General features: G+C 41.4%; 1 protein-coding gene across 1 annotated transcript in view; it reads right to left on the bottom strand.

The window, feature by feature from the left end:
* Nucleotides 1-21,345, bottom strand: part of LOC126025598 (palmitoyl-protein thioesterase ABHD10, mitochondrial-like) — a 40,245-nt gene that overhangs the window by 4,362 nt on the left and 14,538 nt on the right. The window contains exons 6-8 of the mRNA XM_049785397.1: nucleotides 13,641-13,822; nucleotides 11,614-11,788; nucleotides 212-314 (exon numbers count right to left, since the gene is read on the bottom strand). Of these exons, the coding sequence (XP_049641354.1) occupies nucleotides 212-314; nucleotides 11,614-11,788; nucleotides 13,641-13,822 (460 nt within the window). The remainder of the gene's footprint in view (nucleotides 1-211; nucleotides 315-11,613; nucleotides 11,789-13,640; nucleotides 13,823-21,345) is intronic.

Below are 21,345 nucleotides of genomic sequence, written 5' to 3'. Positions count from 1 at the left end.
GGAGGAATGTGCCCAGGTCCTATAATAAAGGTCCAGCATCTTCTAACTAGTACCATGTAACTTTTTCTTAGTTCTAAGAATTCAGTCATGATTCCCTAAGGGCATGCTACAAGGGACTGTATGTGTAAATGCCTCTATAGAGTAGGAAGGTTCCAGATGCCCCCTCTCATTAAACTATTCTCTTTCCAAGGAGCCAGGAAGGGATTTTTACCTGTGAAACCAGGACGGCTCTCCTCTGTAGCAGCCGTCATCCTTGGTGACTGCCACGCTGCCTAGGGCCATAAGTGTCCTCTGCACAGCTGCCATGTCCTTCCCTGGAAGCCAATGAAAAGATTAAAACCAAGCACGTGTCAGAGCCCATGGCTTGGAAAATATGGGGCTGGACTCTGGGAAGGAAGTTCTAACAGAAAATTGTGGCTGTAGAAGCGACATTTCCTTACGACTGGAAAAAAGAAAGGAAACTAGAGAGAAAGGGAGGCTGGCTAGATGAATTGTACAAATCTCAGATGACTTCTCTCTTTTGCTTTATGTGGGTTAAACATGATTTAAAAGCCACCCATGTGCATTAAATTGAGTTCTTTTTGTTGATGTTGTTGTTGTTAAAGATCTGACCAATAAAATCCAAGAAAAAAAATATATACAGAAAATACTCAATATGACACAAATAATTAGTCCCTTTATTTTGTGCTGTTTGACAAGACCTAAGTAGAAACAACAAAGATCTGTCTTGTATGTGAGAAAGAGAAAAGAGAAAAAAAATGAAGAGAGATAATGACTGAGTGAGAGCTGTGTGATGTGTCCCTTGTACAAGGAAAATGGACCACTATGATCTGAGGAGTCCAATTACCCTTAATATATGGAGAAGGCTAATGCAGCTAATGCAGCACAATCAAGGCTATAGCTACCATCCTTTCTCCTTTTACCCTTTCAGGAGACTGATAAGTGTTAAACTGAGAAGTTCCATATACTGAATTTTTTCATACCATAAGATGTCTGCACCTCAAAAGATGGAGGAAAAAGTGCGTCTTACAGAGTGAATGCTGACTATAGCGATGAGGAGTTCTTGGGGTTCTCAGAAAACTAGAAGAATACTTGAAACTTAAATCCTCTCCATTTGTTTGTTTGTGTTTTTTTTTTTATTTTTGGGCCACACCCAGTGATGCTTAGGGATTACTCCTGGCTATGCACTCAGAAATTGCTCCTGGCTTGGGAGACCATATGGGATGCTGGGGGATCAAACCACAGTCTGTCCTAGGCTAGTGCATGCAAAGCAAACACCCTACTGATTGTGCCACCGTTCTGGCCCCAACTCTCTCCATTTGTTAATGACAGTCATAATGATTTTTTTTTTTTGTTTTGTTTTTGTTTTGAGGCCACACCTGATGACACTCAGGGGTTACTTCTGTTTTGGGAGACCATATGGAACCCGAGTGCAAGGCAAACACCTTACCACTTGTGCCCCAGTCATAATGATTCTTAATGTCATGTTGAGTGCTGTTCATGTCACCTGGTTGAAATATTATTCTTTATAGTTTATTAGATATTGTAATACACCATTTTTTTAGAATATTTTTTCTTGTTTTCCTCATCTAAAAACTATGTGTGTCATGTGGTCAGGTGCTTCTTACAGAGAGAAAAAGATGGTAGCTAACCCTGCAACTGAAAACCAGATCAAAGTTCCATGCAAGGTGTCAGTCAGTGTAGAGTACAAAAATGAAAAGTCACAGTTTGAAAAGGAAGGTAGCATTCATTCTAGTGGGGAGCTGAGCATGAAAGGCAAACCTTAAAAGGTCTGTTTTAGTCCAGGAGAGCCATTTGTGGTATCTCCAGTCTGGCAGCAGCAATTCAGCCACTGGGGAATGAACAGAATTACAAGAGAAAGGCAAATAGAAAGTGGGAGTGGAGTGTGACTCTAATCCAATTAAAAATTCAGGCCCACAGAGGTAGACGTGGTCAGGATGTCCATTTAGTCAAAGAGAAGTGAGACAAACGATCCTGCTTCCCTTTCTCTCTCCTCCCCTCCACATCGAACGTTAACCACAGGACCATTTCCCGGATCCTCAATGATGGATTTAGAGATGAAATAGTCTCAGTGCAGAGTCCCCTGGACTCAGAACAGCTGGAAGAATCTGGGCTGCTGATGAAGGGGGAGGAGGGCCCAAGGGATACTGATTTAAAGAAGAAACACAGAGGTAGCTGTGAAAATGGCTTCTCTGTCACCTTCTAATGGGATTCCTTTGCTCTTTTCATAATAGATCTGAGATGATGGTGTTCTGAAGGTTTGCTTTGGGAAAAGATAGATAGAGGGAGGGTTTTTCTTAAATGGTGAGTCAAGAAAGAGAAGCCAAAGAAATGCTGGATAAAGTCTCAGAAATGTTAGATCTTTTACTCTAAACCAGGAGTAAGTCTGAAATTTGGGGAAATGTGGAGCTGAATCTTAACAACTCAACCCAGGAACCATGGATGCTAATTTGCAAGCCCAGCCTCATTCACAAACAGCTAGTTAATGAATAGGTTATACAATCCTAGAAAGAATAGAGGAAACTAAGCAGCAGACCAGGTAAAATAATCAGAATCAGTCATCTGTAAGATTTAAGAAAAATAAAAGACAGTATGATAATAATACCCAGAGACAATAGAGATGAAGGCCGGAAGGACCAGCCCATGATATGAAGCTTATCATTAAGAGTTGTGAGCACAGTTAGAGAAATAACTGCACTAACAACTATGGTGATGATGATAGTGAGAGAAAGAAATAGAATGCCTATCTCAAATATAGGCAGGGGGCGATAGAGGAGGGAGATGGAGAACATTGGTGGTGGGAAAATTACACTGGTGAAGGGTGTAAATTCAATTACTGACAACCAACTATGAACAATTTTGTAACCATGGTGTTTAAATAAAGAAATTACTATAAAAATTATAAAAAAGAAAAAAAAAGAATACAGAATGATAGCTATTCTCACCCCAAGCTCATTCCCAGGATTAGAATAGGAAGCATAATTGGTGCATTTGAAGAAGCCCAGGAAAGGCATGATTGATAGAAACTACTTGGAAAACCTTTCTTTATGAGAAGTCCTAAAGTAAGAGAGTCATTATCAATTCCAGCCTAGAAAAGCATTTTTCAACTAGGAGGCACCCACATGGCTCTTATGGGATATTCCAAGTAACCACAGATGAACAACCACTTAAATAGCAGGGCTACAACATGCTATGAGGGGACCAACCAGTTGGACAAGGAGTCAACAAGAAGAAAATTAAGTAGAGGGGACTATGGTTTGAAAAGGTTAAGGAACATGTCCTTACTTACTGAATAAGACATGGACACCATAAAATTAATACTGCACCTACCAATATGTAGCTAGGAAAAAATAAATTCAGGGAAATTAACTGAAATTTTCCATTACCCAACAGAAGTTAATTACCTTATATTTCATACCATAATATGCACCTTTCCCCCACCAAAAGATGGGGGAAAATATCTGTGCATCTTATGGAGTGAATGCTGACTCTAGTGATGAGGAGTTCTTGGGGTTCTCAGGAAACTAGAAGAGTACTCAAAACCTTAACTCTCTCCATTTGTTAATGAAAGTCATAATGATTCTTAATGTCGCTTTGACTGCTGTTCACTTAACATGGTTGAAATATTATTCTGTTATAGTTTATTAAATATTTTAGTACACAATTTTCTTTAGAATATTTTTTCTTGTTTTTACTCATCTATAAACAATGTGCGTCTTATGGTCAAGTGTGTCTTTATAGAGTGAAAAATACGGTACATGTATTTTCATATCTAGATTCAAATCTGAACAAAACACACATTGCCGCCTCCCGATGACTTCCTATCCACCCATAACAGGCTGGAAGAGCAGGCAGCATCAGAGGTAATCAAAAGGGAGGTGATAGGGGCCCGGAGAGATAGCACAGCGGTGTTTGCCTTGCAAGCAGCCGATCTAGGACCAAAGGTGGTTGGTTCGAATCCCGGTGTCCCATATGGTCCCCCGTGCCTGCCAGGAGCTATTTCTGAGCAGGCAGCCAGGAGTAACCTCTGAGCACCGCTGGGTGTGGCCCAAACACCAAAAAAAAAAAAAAAAAAAAGGAGGGAGGTGATAGTTGTGTCAGTGCTGAACAGAGGGAATGCCCTTGGGGACAAGCCCGGAACACAGTTCCTGAAGCCCATAAGATAAACTCAAGTGGCCCTATTTTTTTTTTTTTGGTCTGTTTTTGGGTCATACCTGACAATACTCAGGGCTTATTCCTGGCTCTGAACTCCTGACAAGCTTGAGGGACTACATGAGATGCTGGAAATTAAACCCAGGTCAGCTACATGCAAGGCAAATATATATATACTATCCCTTCTGCCTCCAAAAGACCCTAATTCTTATAATTTTTAATTTGGAACAATTGTTTACAAATCTCAGCTTAATTATAATTCAAGCCAAGAAAAGCAATTGGGCTTGAGTAAGTAAGGTCAAATTGCTCACTGGTGAGCAGATCAAGTTCATTTTAGTTAAGATTCATGATAAAAGAGTGAACAGAAATCTGGTCTCTATTAACCAGTTCAGTTCTAGCTGGCTGGTTTGTCTGACTGAGTTTGTTTACTCTGATTTTGTTTTCCTGACCATTCTCCTTCGATGTTCTTCATAAGAGATTCCTTTATGCTCAGAATGAGGAAAAGGGAAGAGGGCTAGTAGCTCAGCCTCAAAAGCTCAGATCAGGGCCGGAGAGATAGCATAGCAGTAGGGCGTTTGCCTGCATACAGAAGGATGGTGGTTTGAATCCTGGCATCCCATATGGTCCCCCGAGCCTGCCTGAGTGATTTCTGAGCGTAGTCTGGAGTAGCCCCTCAGCAGTGCTGGGTGTGACCCAAAAACAAACAAACAAAAAAGCTCAAAATCAATACAGTGGAACCATGTCACTTATGGAGGCTGACTCCTATAACTGGGAATCAAAATTATTTATTTATTAGCTAATGAAAATATGATTTCAAGGACAACTTAAAAGTATAAAAGTGTAAAAGCCAAAATGCTTCAATCACAACCAAGTGTTCCATCTGCCTAAAACACCAACTTGCTTCCTAAAAATATGCATGGTAATGTTCAGGTCATTTTCCTAGGAGACTAAGTTGGCAAGATGAATAGGGCTGGAGAATATATATATACTAATATATATATATATACTAATATTTCTAATATTTTTTCAAACCATCAGACAAGTTTTGGAAACTTGATAACACACAAACTAGATGAATTTACCTGTAACTTGGAAAAATCTGCAACAATCCTTTAGACAATTTTCACACAGATAGACCAAAAGACAACTCCTAACCCCAAACTAAACTTTGACCTCAACTAAAAAGAAAAATTTTGCACTGTGTGGCATGTGTTAAGTACTAACTAAAACTTGACACACCTACCTTAAGAGATATTCTCCTAGACAAATAGTAAAAACAGCTCTTTAGAAGAGTTCTGACCCAAGTTGGGCAACAACTCAGTGCCCTGAATGCTTGAAATTTCTTTGATTCTTGAAATCACTCCCTCGATGCTGTGGCAAGGCTTCTTGAAGCCCAGAGCAAGGCTGCTCTTTCAAGAGAAAGAAAAGAAGAAAAATAGTTCTTCTCTTTCAGTAACAGGGACAAATAGTGCTACTTCTGTGTGGCATTCTCCTAAAGCAATGTTTCTCCAAGTATGATCTTGCACTGAAAACTACTAAATGGTCATCTCTGGAGAGTAAATCCTTCCTATAAAACCCCCAGATACGTGGCTGAAGAAATAGCACAGCGGTAGGTTATTTGCCTTGCATGTGGTCGACCTGGGAGGGACCCAGTTCCATTCCCGGCATCCCATATGGTCCCCCAGCCTGCCGGGGTGATTTCTGAGTACAGAGCCAGGAGTAACCCCTGAGCATCGCTGGGTGTGGCCCAAAAACCAATCAATCAATCAATCAAGTTAAAACAACTGATACAATCCAGATATAATTAGTGATCCTAATTTTTGAGTGTCTTTATTATAAAGGTGCATGAGCAAAAGTTTTGTTTTATTAAAATATTATGGGGCCGGGCGGTGGCGCTAAAGGTAAGGTGCCTGCCTTACCTGCGCTAGCCTAGGACGGACCGCGGTTCGATCCCCCGGCGTCCCATATGGTCCCCCAAGCCAGGAGCGACTTCTGAGCGCATAGCCAGGAGTAACCCCTGAGCGTCACTGGGTGTGGCCCAAAAACCAAAAACCAAAAAAAAAAAAAAAAAAAAAAAAAAAAAAAAAAAAAAAAATATTATCCAGTCTTTTGAAAGAAAAATAGACAATAAAGATAAAGAGAGGGTTGGTAAGATAGTACAGGAGGTAAGGCACTAGTTGCCATTTAGACAGACAAATTCAGTCTGCCCTGTTTTGATCCCTGGCACTGCATATGATTCCTAAGCAAAGTCAGGGTTCATTCCTGAACCAAGTGCCAGAATAACTCCTGGGCCACTGCAAGATGTGGCCCAAATCTCATCTCCCACTCCCCCCCAAGAAATAATGAAGAGAAAAAGAAGGTGCTTAGAAAGAAATATCTGGTCTGGGGTATAATTAGGTTGTATACTTTAAAATACAAAAAAATCAGTCCTACAAACAAAACCAAAAACTTTAGCTTCATAACTACTTACTGTATATGTCAGATTTCTCTAACCATAGTGAAATTCATCTTTGTGCCTTCCAAAGAAAACATGAAGAGGTAGAGAAATTATTTCTTATCACATACCATATTTTCTGGCGTATAAGATGACTGGGCGTATAAGATAACCCCCTAATTTTGCAGTTAAAACTAGGTTTAGGCCTATATTTGCTATATCAGACAGAACGTTCCTGTGCTGCAACTGTATGTACCACAGTGAGCCAATCACAACAAGCAAAGGTTCAAAGGTTCTACTGTCATAGACTTTCTCTCTGACTCTGGCCAAACTGAGCAGACTTTTTACAGTGTAGATTCAGGTCCAGAACATTGTCTAATTTGCATGCATAAAAAGCCTGCTTGGATTGGCTGAGTTAGAGAGGTGGTCTGAGGAGCCTTGCAGTGATTGGTGCAGGATAGAGTTCAAAAATTCGTTTTGTGGCAATATTCAGACAATTTTCGTTTAGCAGCATACTGAAACATTTTTTGGGATATACTCGGCATATAAGACGACCCCCAATTTTCGGTTGACTTTTTTTTGTTTCAAAAGTCGTCTTATAATATGGTAGTTCCCAATTTTCCATGCTAGGTAGAATAAACATTTCTTAAGGGAGAAATGTCAAGAGGGCAGGATGAACTTGCTATAGTTTTATGTTTGTGTTGCTGGTTCCCTGGAGAAACACTACAGCTAGTGGCTCTCCAAATGATGTTTCTAGAATCAGTCTCACCTAGCAATGGGTAAGAAATACAAATTCCTGAGCTGTATCTCAGACTTGCCATCTAACAACCTTAGGGCTGAGGCCCTGTGTGATCTGGGTTTTAACAAGTTCTGTTTGAAGAAAATGGAGTCCTAAAGCTACTGCAGAAAGAAAAAACCTGCCAAATGCAAGTCATTATGTCATAGAGTAAATGCAGAAAAGACTGTTCTGACAAAAAAAAAAAAAAAAAAAAAAAAGGCAGGCTTCCAAAGACAGCATTTGCAACCTCTTATGTCACTCCAGGTATCTTCACAGTATCTCAAAATAACTCTTAAATGTCTGTTCTGCTCTCGCTGTTGAGGAATGACACATATAGCAACAACTCCTCAGAGAATATATTTGGACCTTCCAGGCACTCCACACCAGTGTAAACCATACCTCCCTTTTTCTCAGTCATCATAAAGAGGAACAGGAAGGCACGAGAAAAAAAATCATGTGTTCAGGATCTTCACCAGTAGGACTACTAAGGAGAATAATCAGATTTGCTTAGACATTTGAGCCTTCTCTGACATTCTAAACCTCTGCATGCCTAATATCCAATGTAGTTGAGCAAAAGAACCGCCAAAATTAGGTACTGATGAACTTAGAGCAGAGGAAAGAAGCCCAATTGTGAAGTTACTATTAGATAAGGATGGAACTTTTTATACATTTAACCCTGATAAGAATCCTATATGGGTGGTGATGGACCTATGTACAATAAAGGAAACTGGGACTCTGAGGAGCTAATTAGCTTTGCAGGATGTCACAAAGTGAGAGAGAGATAAAGAAATGTCCAAGCCTGATTCCAAATCTCATACCCTTCATGAGACTCTTTTCTGAGTCTCGAATTGGCAAAGCAACACGTTAAGAAAAAAGACATCAAGGAGTTAATGACCTTATAAATATCCAGAGACACTAGAGAAGCAGATCAGGAAAACCCATCAATTGCAACAAATAACAGGGGAGGGCAGTTAGGGCAAAGAAGGTCACTAAGCCTATGATAGTTGGAAATGATCATTGGACAAGAACTGGGTGCTGAAAAGAGGCAAAGTGATATACATGATTCCCCCGCAGTAAAAAGGTTACAAACAACAGTGTCTAAAATGAAAAGGAGAGAAGAAAAATGTCTGCCACAGAGGTAGGCAGGGGAGAGGGAAAAGAGAGGGTAGGAGGAAAAATGGGGACATTGGTGGCAGGGAATATGCACTGGTGAAGGGTATTTAAACCGTTGTATGACTTAAATGCAATCATAAATAACTTTGTAACTGTGTTTCACGATGATTCAATTAAAGAATTCATTTATTTTAAAAATAAGGTATGGGGCCGGTGAGGTGGCGCTAGAGGTAAGGTGTCTGCCTTACAAGCGCTAGCCAAGGAAGGACTGCGGTTCGATCCCCCAGCGTCCCATATGGTCCCCCCAAGCCAGGGGCAATTTCTGAGTGCTTAGTCAGGAGTAACCCCTGAGCATCAAACAGGTGTGGCCCTAAAAACCAAAAATAAATAAATAAATAAATAAATAAGGTATAAGTGAGTAAAAGAAAGTAATGACCTTAGCTGGGAAAATGCCAATAAGTTGACAATACTTAGAGTACAATGATAGATGAAATGAAGGCACTGCAGGCAAAGGTCATGCATGAAACCCCACCCACTTCAGATGTTCATTAGTTCTAAAACATCAAATGTATCTTTCAGCTTATAGCACCTCCCTCATATTTCATTAGTCTAAAGGACAGGTCAATGAGAGTGTTATTTTATTTTTAATAAAACCATCACTTATACACTACAAGGCTCAACACTATTCTAAGAACTTCAAATGAAAGATCTTATCTGTTTTCATGTCAAACTTGTGAAATAGCTACTAGTACCCCCCATCAAGATTACAGATGAAAATATGATATTGTAGGCAAGTTAACTGCTCAGTACTAGAAGAAATTCAACAGGTGGATTCAACTCAGGAGGACTGCACCATCTTTCATGACAAAGCTTTTTTCCCTAAATATCATGAATTGTCCTCCAATATAGAACACCCTCTTCTAGGTCATAGATTTCTAGGGACTATTTCAAGTCTGAGAGTGACCTACCAAGCATTCACTTTCTTTTTTTTTTTTTTGGTTTTTGGGCCACACCCAGCGATGCTCAGGGGTTACTCCTGGCTGTCTGCTCAGAAATAGCTCCTGGCAGGCACGGGGGACCATATGGGACACCGGGATTCGAACCAACCACCTTTGGTCCTGGATCGGCTGCTTGCAAGGCAAACGCCGCTGTGCTATCTCTCCGGGCCCGCATTCACTTTCTTATTCAAGAGACAGACCTTTTCAGTCCTCTTTCCAGGTTTTCAGTACCCCTCACATCGCCCCGTTTTTAATAAATACAACTGATCACCACCACTTTCTTAACAGGGGAAATTCAGTTACCTTGTCGTGAATATTTCTATGGTTGGATTTGTGGATCATTCAGCCCTGCAGTCCTTTTTAAAACCTTGAATCTTTTATTCTGGTTATCACAGAATCTGCATTTTTTTAACACCTTGCATCTAAAAGGGATGTCAGGTTAGCAAACCTAGCTAAGTTTCCAAAGCAGCACAGTCACAGGGCAGCCTTGGCAAGCTGAGTCCGACAAAAGAAGCTGGTAAGTAGGAGAGAAGGGAACCAAAAGCTGGAAGGCATAAGACACCTGCAGAGGAGCAACAGACTGATTGAGTTAGGCACGAAGAGCTGGCCCAAGCCTGCCATAGCCACCATAGCCACAGTGCACAGATCAGGAATAAATGGAGTATGTGGAAAGGTGAGGCCATTATTGAACCACAGTCAGGCTAGAGAACAGTGAGCAAATTTATCCCTGCAGAAACATGCCAAGGCTGCCCCACTCTATCTCTCTGATTCTAGCTTGCTCATTTCCCCAGCTCAGTGACACTCACTTGAACCTTCTAACCCTCAGACTGAGTTGTTCCTCTATGGAGTAGTTTACTAGTCCCTGTAGCCTCCAGAGTTTATTAGAAAACTCCAAAAGTGCCACTACCTCATCAACTGGATGCTTAGCTCATTCATAAAACCCTTGGAGTGGTTTATTTCCTTTAAGGCCTCATCCTTTTTTCTCCTAAGTATGAGATCCTTTAGATTTTTACCATTCATCAATGAAGAAAACAAGCATACTTCATGCCTGACAACGGAAATGTGTGCATTATGAAGGCAATGGTTTAAGTTGCTTATGAGAAGGTCCTCTCTTAGAAAGCAATTTCAATCGTCATCTGACTCCCTAAAAATATTATTGCCTCTTGATGACAGGAAAGTCCTCCCCCCTTCTCACTGTCAGAGAGTCATTTGGTTCACTGCTCCGGGTGTTCTATTGGCTGGGTCACTGATGACAGCCAGTGATAATGAACGCAGAGAACACAGCACCAATCCTAAGTAGGATTGGTCCCTAGCTCAGATGCCTCAGGCAAATCTGATGTGGGACAGCTGTGTAAGGTTGAGCAGGCACAGTAGGGGGGGAAGAGTCTCTAAGCACCCTGACTATAAACCCCATATTTTCTGGTCCTGTCTCTATTCACATTGCTTCACCAAAAATGGTAGACACATATTGATGTCCAAAAAACATGGGTTTTGATCCTTATGCTTCCTGAGATTTCTTCAGTCAATTCAAAGGGAAAAATATTTGTCATACTCTCTAGAGAAAAAAAACACATATCTGGGAGGTAGAGTCAACAAGCTCTCAGATGATCGTTTAATAAGAGGTTGAAGTGCTATTTATTTCTCATATTGAATGACAAAATTGCACCAGGTCGCTTTGTCTATAAGCCCTACTGCAGATGAGTCAGAAGTGCAGGCGCCCACCACTTGCTTGTAGCTCCCGTTTGTTTGGAAGAGAGAGCATGGTGGGAGGGGTAGCAAGAATGAAAGGCATTTGTGTCACCATTTTAGTTGTCTTTCCACGGAGGCTTCTAAGTGCCAGTGAGTTTGCTCAGATCCCTGCTGTGTCTTGCTTGGGGTCAGGGTGGATAACCCCTTGGAACAGGGTGATCCTTTTAATAGAATACCATAAAGGCCAGCAGCAACCCCCCCAACATACATGACAGCTGATAACAACCCCCTTCTCTTTCTCCCACACAAAACCTCCCCACCCCACCCCCATACACAGGCTAGAACATTGTGAGCAGGTTTCACAAAGGGGAGGGGGAGGGGGAGGAGAGAACAATCCCCAAGGCCCAAAGCACCAAAGAGCTATTTACCTTCCCAGAGATCCACTGTCTGAAAAATGTCAGTGGTTCTGACACCATAAATCTCTGCAGCCTTTAGGAAATGGGATATTTGTTCCATCTGCTTGAAAGCCATCTTGGACTCTGAGATCTTGGGAATGGGTTCTTGTCCTGGTGGGTATAAACTGTTTATCAGCTTGCACAAGATCTGCAGGGAGAAAAGGGGAAACAACCCTCTGTTGTGTTCTCCCTTTGTATTAACCTCTCACTCCAGTCAAGTCAGTGCCATCTGAAACCCCCATTTCCCTGCCCACAGCTGAGACTTGGCCATAGTCAAGTGTAGCACCCCAAGATTATATGGATTCAGTGTTGTGTGGCAGAATTCACATACTGAACCCCAAAGACCCAGAGGACTTCAGTGCCAGGGCAGCTCCTGACACACTCATTCTGCTCCACGGGTCTGGGAATTCCTTCCTTGTCTTTCTTTTACTCTTTCTTTCTCTCTTTCACTCTTTCTCTCTCTTTCTTTCACTTTCTTCTTTCTTTCTTTCTTTTCTTTCTTTCTTTCTTTTCTTTCTTTTCTTTCTTTCTTTTTCTTTTCTTTCTTTCTTTCTTTCTTCTTTCTTCTTTCTTTCTTTCTTTCTTTCTTTCTTTCTTTCTTTCTTTTCTTCTTTCTTTCTTTCTTTCTTCTTTTCTTCTTATTTTTTTCTTTCTTCTTTCTTTCTTTCTTTTCTTTCTTTTTCTTTCTTTCTTTCTTCTTTCTTTCTTTCTTTCTTTCTTCTTTCTTTCTTTTCTCTTTTTCTTTTCTTTCTTTCTCTTCTTTCTTTTCTTCTTTCTTTCTTTCTTTCTTTCTCTTTTTTTTCTTCTCTTTCTTTCTTTCTTTCTTTCTCTTTCTTCTTTCTTTCTTTCTCTCTCTTCTTTCTCTTTCTTTCTTTCTTTCTTTTTTCTTTCTTTCTTTTCTCTTTCTTTCTTCTTTCTTTTTCTTTCTTTTCTTTTTTCTTCTTTCTTTTCTTTTCTTTCTTCTTTCTTCTTTCTTTCTTTTTCTTTCTTTCTTTCTTTCTTTCTTTCTTTCTTTCTTTTCTTTCTTTCTTTCTTTCTTTCTTTCTTTCTTTCTTTCTTTCTTTCTTTCTTCTTTCTTTCCTTCCTTCTTTCTTTCTTTTCTTGTGGTGGTGTGGGGGGAGGGAGCATATTTACAGACAGAACAGGAATACAGTGATGAAGCCCAGATTCCTGACTTTCAGTGGAGGGATGTTTGAGTAAGTGGCTGGCCTCATATTATTTCTTCTATCGAAAGGAAGATCAGAATCATACTGAATAACTCATCCCATCGATGCTAAATGATGGACTAAAGAACCAACCTGGTTACTCTCCTCCCCGATACCTATCACACAGTCCTGGGGGAATCCAATGAAAGCTAGTAAGATAGCAGTTATGTAACAGTACATCAGAGTCTGTGAGAAAATCTGGGCTTGTTTGCACCAGCAGCGTCTGTGGTCTCTAATCCCACAAACACACAGATGCATCTGTGTTTTTCGACAGTCATCAGCTAAGGATTCCCTGGTTTCATAAGAGCAACCCATGCTACAAACGCTGAGCAGTCCCCCCAAACCATATAGCTCTGAGGATCAGAAGGTGGCTAGTCCATCCAATCCCTCCATCCTTCCCTTTGTTGTATTATAGAATCACCCCTGGTCCCTTGGGATAGGAATTATTCCACCCCCAAGCCCCCCAAGAGCTAATGAACCAAACCGACTCATCTCAAGAAAAACCTATTTCTATCCACATGGAAAAAATGCATATGAGCTTAGAATTTGCCAACAATTCTGCCAACAGCTGCCATTTCTGAGGAGCGAGGGGGATGAATCTAGCTAGCTAAAGAACGGTGCCAAAAGCTCTCAATGTTGCAGAAAGCAGGGCAATGCCTGGGTTTCTCCCCCTAGATGCAGAGCTTGGGCCAAAGCGACTTCTCCGCCCCCACCCAGTACCCCAAACTCCCTCCAATGCACCCACATTTTCAAGTTCAAAGAGAAGGCAGGCCCCGAAAGGGTTCCCAGCCTTACCGTCCCATCCATCAACCATTTCTGGAAATGGGCCTTGCCGGGGGTCGGGTGCTCGATGTCCTCGGAGCACTGCAGGATGATCCAGTCGACCAGCTTGTTCTCCAGGTCCGCGTCGTACTTCTGCTCGATCTTCTCCTGCACCTCTCGGCTTAAGCCGTAGCTCGGACCCCGGTTGGCCATCTCTGCGAGAGAAGGGGAGACGCGCGCCGCATTCACACAATAGCTGGCTGCAGCCCCCGAGGCGCCCGGCGAGCGCGGCTGGGATGGATGGACGGACGGATGGATGGATGGATGGGTGGATGGATGGATGGATGGACGGACGGATGGATGGACGGATGGAGAGGGCGGCCCCGGCCCTGCGGTGGCAGCTGCAACAGCAACAGCGACTGTAACTGCAACTGCAACAGCGCCAGCAGAGCCGGCCAGGAGAAAGCCGGGCGTGGTTTCAGCCCAGGAGCCAATGAAGCCCGGGGCTTTCACCTACAAACGAGAAAGCGGGGTGCAGCCCAGCGCCTGGGACTCTAGCAGAAAGCACCCCCACCTTTCCCCAGTCGGTGCAGGGGTAAGGGAAGGGGCTGCTGAACTCGTCCTCTCTGTCCTCTGGTCCACCAGAGCCCTGGCATCCAATATATATATATATATATATATATATATATATATATATATATATATATATATGCATATATATATGTATGTATGCATATATGTATATGAGAGAGGGACAGAGACAGAGACAGGGAAACAGAGAGAGACAGAGAGACAGAAAGGGAGAGAAGGAGAGGGAGGGAGACAGAGAGACAGAGAGGGAGAGGTAGAAAAACAGAGAGGCAGAGAGAAAGGGAGAGAGGGAGAAGAAGGGAGAGACAGAGACAGATAGGGAGGGAGGAGAGAGAGAGAGAGAGAGAGAGAGAGAGAGAGAGAGAGAGAGAGAGAGAGAGAGAAGTCTAAGAACTCACAAGTCGAGTTCGAAACCTCAGGCTGCAATGGGAGAGGGAGTGTAGGAGAGAGAGAGAGAAAGGGAGAAAGGGAGAGAGGGAGACAGGGGGAGGGAGATTGAGGGAGAGAGACAGAGAGACAGACACAGAGAGAGAGAGAGAGAGAGAGACAGACAGACAGACAGACAGACAGACAGACAGACAGACAGTGAAGGAGCCTAAGAGCTCACATAACCCCAGGCTGCAAAGGGAGAGAAAGAGAGAGATAAATGTTGCAATAGTGCCCTTGATGGGGTTGACTGATGGAGGGATGGAGGATGAGGCCTTTCTCCTCCAGCTGGGACCACCTGTTCAGCCGCTGGTTCTGAGGTGAATTGCAGTGGGCAGAAAGCTAACAGGCAGTCAGGCTTCTGAAGAAAACAGCTTTTATTTTGTGGAAGAGGCTGAAGCCAAAAGGCCCCAGGAAAAAAGCCCCTCGCCTTCCACAGACCTTTGCTTTTATCCCCCAGAATCAGGTACCACCCAATGGTGGGAGCAGAATCAGGCACCACCCTAGGGTGGGAGCAGAATGCCAGGTCAGACCCTAGGGTAGGGCATAATCACCTATCAGGGTAGGGTCAGTAACATAATAATTCCATTGAAATGTTTACATTGGAAGTTTTTATAAAGGAAAAAGGAAAGGTTATATTTTCTGAATATATGTAGTTTTATAAAAGAAAAAAATTGCCTGCATGAATTGGAAGTTTTCTATTTGAACCTATTTGAGAGGTTCTTTTGCATAAATTCTCAGAGTCTGATAGGCTGGTGGTTTGTCTTGCTGGATATCAAGTCATATGAGGGTAAGCAATGTATCTAAGTGGCCTTATGCAAGTATTGGGGTATTTGTCTTGAAAAAACAAAAACACCCCAAAGCTCTCATTTATTGAAAAAAATGTTTTTCCTTGCCACAGATTTTCAGAATGTAAGACTCTTAAGTTTGCTTGCTGCATGCTTGGGCACATGAAATCAAACTTACCACCTCATGTTTGCAGGGCAAATGTTTTAAGTTAGTGCTTCTCGATCATTTTTTTTTTTTTCTTTTCAGCTGTGTCCCACTTCAGAATGTTTCCTTGCTGTGGCTTCCTGAACTACTGGTTGGCCTCTTAGCTCTGTCATGCTCTTCTCCACTTACAGGATTTTTACCTGAAAGCTCCCTTGGAATATCCTGGTGGCTCACTGTTGGCCATATTGCTCTTAGTTGAGAAATGCTGCTTTAAGTCACTGATACCTCCCATGGGCTCCTCAGCAAATACATTCCCCATGGTTGTGGGGCCACACCCAATGGGAGACATGCAATAGTAGGGATTAAACTCAAGACCTTGCACATGTGCTCTACCACTCAAGCCACATCCCTCCCCAGTCAACAAATATTTTTTTTTGGAGTGCTGAACTCTAACCAGTACTGTACTAAAGAGATAAAAATACATTCGTGACTCTACAACAGATGGGTCAATTAACTCAAGCACATTAAATAAAGCAGTCGATTAGGTACATGTAAGGGTGATCTTTATCCTTGAGGATAATAAGAAGCATTGCAGGAAATGAATACTCAAGTAAAACATGTGTTGAAGGAAATTTCCTGTGATTTGGAGTCTGGTCTATTGAAATGAAATTACTTCGTAGATCTGTGCTATGCCTGAGAAAGGACTTAGCAGTTGGATGTTAAAGGCCTAGTAGAGAGAGCTTAAAAAAATAATGGGGCCAGAGAGATAGCACAATGGTAAGGCATTTGCTTTGCATGAGGCTGACCCCAGACAGACCCAGATTTGATCCCCAGAATTTCAGATGGTCCCTGAGTCTGCCAGGAGTGATTTCTGAATGTAGAGCCAGGAGTAACCCCTGAGTGTCAGCAGGTATGACCAAGGGAAAAAAAAAAAAAAAAGAATGGAGAGCACTCTTAAGTGAACAGCAGGTTTAGCACAGGATGCAGAAAATCTTCATTAAAATAATTTTTTTATTAAATCACTGTGAGCTAGTTTAAAAGTTGTTGACAGTTGTGTTTCAGTCATCCAGTGTTTCAACATTCATCCGTTCACCAGTGTTCATTTCTCACCACCAATTTTCCAGTTACCTCCACTTCTCCCTTAACCTACCTCTAAGGCACTTCTCTCTCTCTCTCTCTCTCTCTCTCTCTCTCATGCTCTCTCCCCATTTTGATCAAACATAGCACTTTATTTCCTCTTACTTCCCAGTTTTTCTCCAGAGTGGTTTTTTCAAACTCTTATTGCAATAGTAGACCTTCTGTATTAACTGCATGTTTTCCAATGTTTCTACTGTCTTTGGGTATTATTCTCATTCTCTGTTTTTTTTCTAAAATATACATTCTGAAGATGAATGTAATCATTTATCTGTCCCTATCTCTTTGACTTATTTCACTTAACATGACACTCTCCAGGTATATCCATGATTTTATTTTTCCTAATAGCTGCATAGTATTCTATTGTGTAGAAGAACTATAGGTTCTTAACCTACTAATCTGTTCTAATCTTAGGTTGTTTCCAGAGTTTGGCTACCATGAACAGTGCAATAGTGAACATAGGACTACTTTCTGCACTGTATTTTTGGGCTCCTAGGGTATATTTCCAAGAGGAGTATTCTTGGGTCACATGAAAAACAAGTTTCTATTTTTTTTTTAGTTAAATTCATATTATTTTCCAAAAAGGCTGGAACAATTGAAATTTCCACCAGCAGTGAACCAGTCTCATTATTCCTGAATTTGCACCAGCAGTGATTTTCTTGTTTGTTTTTGATGTGTGCCAGTCTGTGGTGTGAAATGTTGATTTGCATCTCCTTTGATGATTAATAATATGGAGCATTTTTATGTACCAATTGTATTTCTTTGAGGAAATTTCCTTTTTTTTTTTTTTTTTGGCTTTTGGGTCACACCCGGCAGCATTCAGGGGTTACTCCTGGTTCCATGTTCAGAAAATCGCCCCCAGCAGTCACGGGGGACCGTATGAAATACCGGGATTTGAACCACCTTCTTTCTACATGAAAGACAAATGCCTTACCTCCATGCTATCTCCGGCCCCCCCTTTTTTTTTGGTTTTTGGGTCAAACCTAGCAGCGCTAAGGGGTTACTCCTGGCTCTATGCTCAGAAATCGCTCCTGGCAGGCTCAGGGGATGCCGGATTTGAACCACCGACCTTCTGCATGCTAGGCAAACACCTTATCTCCATGCTATTACTCCAGCCCCCACTTTGAGGAAATTCCTGTTCATTTTTTTCTCCCCATTTTTTTTGATAGGATGGATGTTTTTGTTGTTGTTGTTGTTAGGCTACACCCATGACTTCTATATCTTAGATATTAACCCCTTATCAGAAGACTCTTGGGTGAATAATGTCTCCCATTCTATAGGTGGTCTTTGTATCCTGTCATCATTTCTTTTGAGGCACAGGAGCTTCTTAATTTAATGTAGTCCCATCTGTTTATCTTTGATACCATTTGTTTGGTCAATGGTATTTCATCCTTAAAGATGTCTTAAACTTTATTGTCATGGAGAGTTCTTCCTACACTTTCTCTATGTACCTTATGGTTTCAGATTTGTATCAGGGTCTTTAATCCATTTAATCCATTTTGTGCATAGTGTTAGAAAAAGACCTGAGTTCTTTTTCTTGCATGTAGTTGAAGTTTTATCAGCACTATTTGTAAAGGCTTTTCTTGTTCCACTTCATATTTTGTGCTTTTATCAAAGATTAATTTATCTGGGGATATGTTAGGATATTCAATCCTATTCCACAGATCTCAAAGTGTCTTTATTCCAATATGATGCTTTTTTTAATTATTGCTACTTTGTAGTAAAGTTGGGGAAAGTGATGCCTCTCATTTAGCTAATTTTTCAATAGCTAAAGAATTGTTTTAGCTATTTGCAGAGGGCTATTGTAGAATCTTCATTTAAAGTAGCTTGAACACAACACAACAATCTTGGGAGATTTGGAAATTGGGAGAAGAATACAGAGAAAATAGGTGCTTCAGGAGAAAACTGAAAGCTTCAGAGCTGCATTTTGGGGGCAGCAATAAGGTCAAGTCCAAGCTGGAAACAGACCCAAGCAGATTTTGTCCTTAATTGAAATTGCTCTAAGGAAGTTAATGGTTTGTATAGGATGCTAAAAACAATTTGAAAATAATTTGCTTGTTGTTTTGATTTTCTTATTTGGCAGACAATGTTTTGCAGATTATTGATAGCCAAGATTTTATTTCCTTTTATTATAACAAAATATCTGAGCTGCTTTAAGTGAGTGATTGAGCTTCCAGTTCTGGAGTGGATATGATAGCTATAAAAGTGGAGAGACTATTACAAATCATAGGTCTGAACTGTCCAGATATTTACTGGAAGTATCCAGAAAAATTGCTAATTCTCTGCATCAAGCAGGGCAAAGGACTGAGATTGAAAATTAGCTTATTGGTTCAATTCATGTTTACTGACTGCCTCCTAGTATTGCCACCAGTTTGGATAACTTTTTAAAAAAAATTACATATGTATCTGAGATACAAAAATAATGAGACATGCCAACATGGTTGGTAGTAAAGTTAAATTTGCAAACAAAAAAATGTCAGCAAAGTGATTGGTTAAAATTACACACAAGAGATAGCACAGCGGTGTTTGCCTTGCAAGCAGCCGATTCAGGACCAAAGGTAGTTGGTTCGAATCCCGGTGTCCCATATGGTCCCCCATGCCTGCCAGGAGTTATTTCTGAGCAGACATCCAGGAGTAACCCCTGAGCACCGCTGGGTGTGGCCCAAAAACCAAAAAAAAAAAAAAAAAAAAAAAAATTACACTCAAGTGGCCAGCGAGGTGGCGCTAGACTAGAGGTAAGGTGTCTGCCTTGCAAGCGCTAGCCAAGGAAGGACCATGGTTCGATCCCCCAGCATCCCATATGGTCCCCACAGCCAGGGGCAATTTCTGAGCACTTAGCCAGGAGTAACCCCTGAGCATCAAATGGGTGTGATCCGAAAAACCAAAAAAATAAAAAATAAAAAATAAAATTACATTCAAGATATTCACGTACATATATAGTACCTATGACAAGGACAAGGAATTTTTGCTTTTTATAAGCGTGATTAGTTTAAATTTTCTTAAGTTTTCAAGGCCCTCTGTTTCCTGACCTTCTGTTTCCTGACCTTCAGAACCACAGGCTAACGTTAGCCGAAAGACATAGAAACCTGGACGGCAGTATACGCCCAACTTGCTCATGCTCTGTTATCTCTGCTTGTAAAACTTTCAGTAAGATAGCTATCCCCCACCTCCATCCTTTGAAATAAAATGTAACCTTAAGTTTAATATTTTCCTGTAGGTGGTCTGTTAAGCGTTAGCAATTGTCTTTGTGTAATATGTAACACTGGTAGCAGTCTGTTAGGTTTTAATAATTGTTTGCTAAATATCTCTTTCTTCTGAGTTATATTGTTTTCTTAGTAATAGGTAACGCTGGTAGTGGTCTGTTAAAATTTACTGATTGTTTCTCTGGTTACTGAATATCTCTAAAAATGGATGATGACGCTGTTCCTTTTAAAAGCACTCTATAAAAACTATGCTTAAGTAATGGTCGGGGTCACTGCTTTGGCCCTGACCCTGATGCGCCAGAAAATAAACCACCTGTGTGACTTGCATGGCTCTGCCTCTCCTTCAAACGCTCGAGGCACCGATTGGGAGAAGGGGGGACGGATCCCGACCCCAACATGTAAAAGATTCAAAGGCCAGAATTTTGTATCTACCTTCCCTTCCTTTTGTTACTGGCACTGATAAGGTGATTGCAATGATGGAACTGTACATAAACCTTTCTGTGGGACTTGCATATTTTTTGCCGTGATGTTCACTGGTGTCACTCTTTAGGCTGTGGTACTTTCATGTTTAGCCACAGTACTCACTGAGGGTGGCATTCCTCAACTGTTGTGCTTGTTTACATGTTTTTGGTTATAGCACTTACCAGTCGTCACTTAAGTTTTCACGTAGGTGCTCACACATCTTTTAATTGAGTATTTGCTTGGTGGGGAATATTCTTGGCCTCTTTGTGATTCTGGCTGCTATATAGTTGAAAATCACTCACCTGAATTCTCTGTGGTTGGGAATAATTTATGTTCCCCGGGATCACAGACAATAGTTGCTAGGATGCAACAGTAGATGCTAGGATGTGTGCTTGGCACATGGAGTCATCAGATTTGGACTCTGATGATTATGCTTTTGCAAATCAGAGACTCTGAGGCTTTGTTTACTCCTCCGGGTCCAAGGACATATGGGAGAAGTAAGAAACCAAAGCATGGGGCTGGAGAGATAGCATGGAGGTAAAGTGTTTGCCTTGCACACAAAAGGACAGTAGTTCGAATCCAGCATCCCATATGGTCCCCCAAGCCTGCCAGGAGCGATTTCTGAGAGTAGAGCCAGGAGTATCTCCTGAGTGCTGCTGGGTGTGACCCAAAAACAAAAACAAAACAAAACAAAAAACAAACAAAAGAAACCAAAGCACATGCTGCCCAGTGGCCTCTGGAAGTTACTGGCCTAATAAGTCAAAGGAATGTGAGCATTTCCGGGTTGCAAAGCCACTGAGGCAAGCCCAGCTGGGTTAATTAATCATCAGTTTCAGATCCCAATGCATGAAAATCAATAACTGAGGTTCAGGCGATAGCCCAAAGGGCTGGTACTAGAACCCAAACTTGATCCTTAGCATCACAAATGGTTCTGTGAGAGAAGGAACCTGAATATAAAAGAATTTCAAAGTAGCAAATTCTGTCCAAAA

Source organism: Suncus etruscus, chromosome 13 (genome assembly GCF_024139225.1).
Source record: "Suncus etruscus isolate mSunEtr1 chromosome 13, mSunEtr1.pri.cur, whole genome shotgun sequence".
NCBI classification, from domain to species: Eukaryota; Metazoa; Chordata; class Mammalia; order Eulipotyphla; family Soricidae; genus Suncus; species Suncus etruscus.
Note: the sequence above shows the minus strand (reverse complement) of the source record. Positions and strands in the feature narration are given on the sequence as shown.